Source organism: Buceros rhinoceros, unplaced genomic scaffold (assembly GCF_000710305.1).
Source record: "Buceros rhinoceros silvestris isolate BGI_N320 unplaced genomic scaffold, ASM71030v1 scaffold16789, whole genome shotgun sequence".
NCBI classification, from domain to species: Eukaryota; Metazoa; Chordata; class Aves; order Bucerotiformes; family Bucerotidae; genus Buceros; species Buceros rhinoceros.
Window position 1 is genome coordinate 46,769 of NW_010429990.1, and position 1,857 is coordinate 48,625.

Genomic DNA, 1,857 nt, shown 5'->3' on the forward strand with positions numbered 1-1,857 from the left:
TCCTCAGTTGTTCAAACAGGTCTACGAAAAATTAAAAAGACAGCATGGAGTCTGTAGCCGTGATGTGTCTGACTAGTGAAGGCATTCAGTATCAGCTATAGGATCTAACTGTCCCTGTCAAAAGTTTAAGACCAGGAATCTCCGAGTGAAAACCAAACCCACAAAACCCTGCCCCTACGCCCCGTTCGTCTGTACTCCAACCTCCTCCAAGCTTTTCCAACGGGGAGAATACAAAGCCAGTAAAATGCTTACACCAACCCAAAGAGACGAGACTCGTTTAGTTTACGAGAGGTCAAGCAGATTCACAGGCTACTTCTGCTGTAAACCCGAGGGAGCTTACCTAGAAAAAAGAAACCTCTGCTGAACAGCCCCTTCCTGCGAACAGGGACAGAGAGTTTAACAGCAACACAGAATTTAAGGTCGCAGCATTCTTTGACCTTTAGAAACAGTTTTACAAGTGCCAATAACGCACTTCCCGCAAGAGATGAGCCTATCGTCGTATGCCCAAACCTCTGATTTTTGGCCAATTTTGCTTTTCTTCCCCCCAAAGGGATTCCGTTTCAACTTAGAAACCAGTAACGTCAGTTGACAGCATCTGCCTTAAGACAAAAAGTGACATAGAGAAAATCCACAAGGAACCACATAAATACCAAAGAAGTCATATAACCCTTCCATGTAAACACTTTGATTATACTGAAGCCCTAATTAGATTCTCATCTTAAACTTTTGGCAGACAAAGCGTATGCTCAGCCAGGCTCGGTAGTGAGTTACTGTTCAAGTGGAAGCCAGGTCAGCTCACATGTTGACAGGCATGCAACTTGGGAACATTGCACAACAAGCAACACAAAGAGATTGGAGAAGTGTACAAGACTTCAAGTAGACTTCACAACCCTTCACAACTGAATATTCACAGACAAAGAGACAGTCCTCGCTTTTCCGACGGTGGATTTCTCTCTCACACGTGGGACACCTTCTGTGACTCTCTAGCTTGCTTGATGCTATATAACCACTTGATGATTCTGGCATTCCTTTCAATGGCAGAAATGCCGTATGGCACGCGGTCATTGGCACTGTCATCGTTTCTAAGGTCACTGTTGCTGTCCTGAGACTGTTCACAGTCTGAGCTAATCATGCTTGCGCTGCGAAAGTTGAGGGATATAATATCAGAGTTAGCCCTTGCAAAGTTTTCCATCCCGAGGTTTTCAAGCTCTTCAGGATCCAGTCCGCAGTAGTTAAAGAATCGTTCAACATCCGCGTCGACACGGAAGTATCTGTCGCTTAAGTCTGATTTTGATCGCTGTAGGGAGGGTCTTCTACTAACTCCGCATCCAGACTCGACTGCTTCGATCTCTGGGGATTTCAGGGTGGCAATGGCAGCGATTTTAGGCTTTGGAGGCAGAGGTGGGGCTGAACTACTGCAGGGTATTGCTTTTAGGGGCTTTGTACTAGTTACTTTCCTAATGTCTGAGGAGCTGTGAGAGACATGCAAGAAAGTCTCTGCCGACTGATCTAGGAGCCGTCTGCTGACGTTGGAGCTACTCTCCTGCGGGCTGCTACGGCCCTGCGTGGGGTAGACCTTCAAGGATTCGGCGAATGAGTGTCGGTTCAGCTCTGTCGAATCGGCTCTATGGGGCGGCCAGTTTCGGGGACCGTGCTTATGCCCTGAACCCGAGCTGGAGCCTTCAGAACTGTTGATGATGTTCTTCAAAATCTCAAGTTTCAGATTTTCTCTCTGGACGCCGCTCTCGGTCTTCGCGTTGTTGCTGAAGACTTTCAAGGTGGGGCTCCCCAGCGCTCGCTTGGCCGCGGGACAGACCGGCGGGCTCCCCCCCACCCCCCGGCTTCACGGGCTCCGGC

At 48.5% G+C, this 1,857-nt stretch overlaps 1 protein-coding gene across 1 annotated transcript in view; it reads right to left on the reverse strand.

The window, feature by feature from the left end:
- Positions 1-233: 233 nt before the first annotated feature.
- FAM110B (family with sequence similarity 110, member B) overlaps positions 234-1,857 on the reverse strand; it is a 2,121-nt gene continuing 497 nt past the window's right edge. The window contains exon 3 of the mRNA XM_010142874.1: positions 234-1,823. Within this exon, the coding sequence (XP_010141176.1) occupies positions 956-1,823 (868 nt within the window). The 3' untranslated portion in view covers positions 234-955. The remainder of the gene's footprint in view (positions 1,824-1,857) is intronic.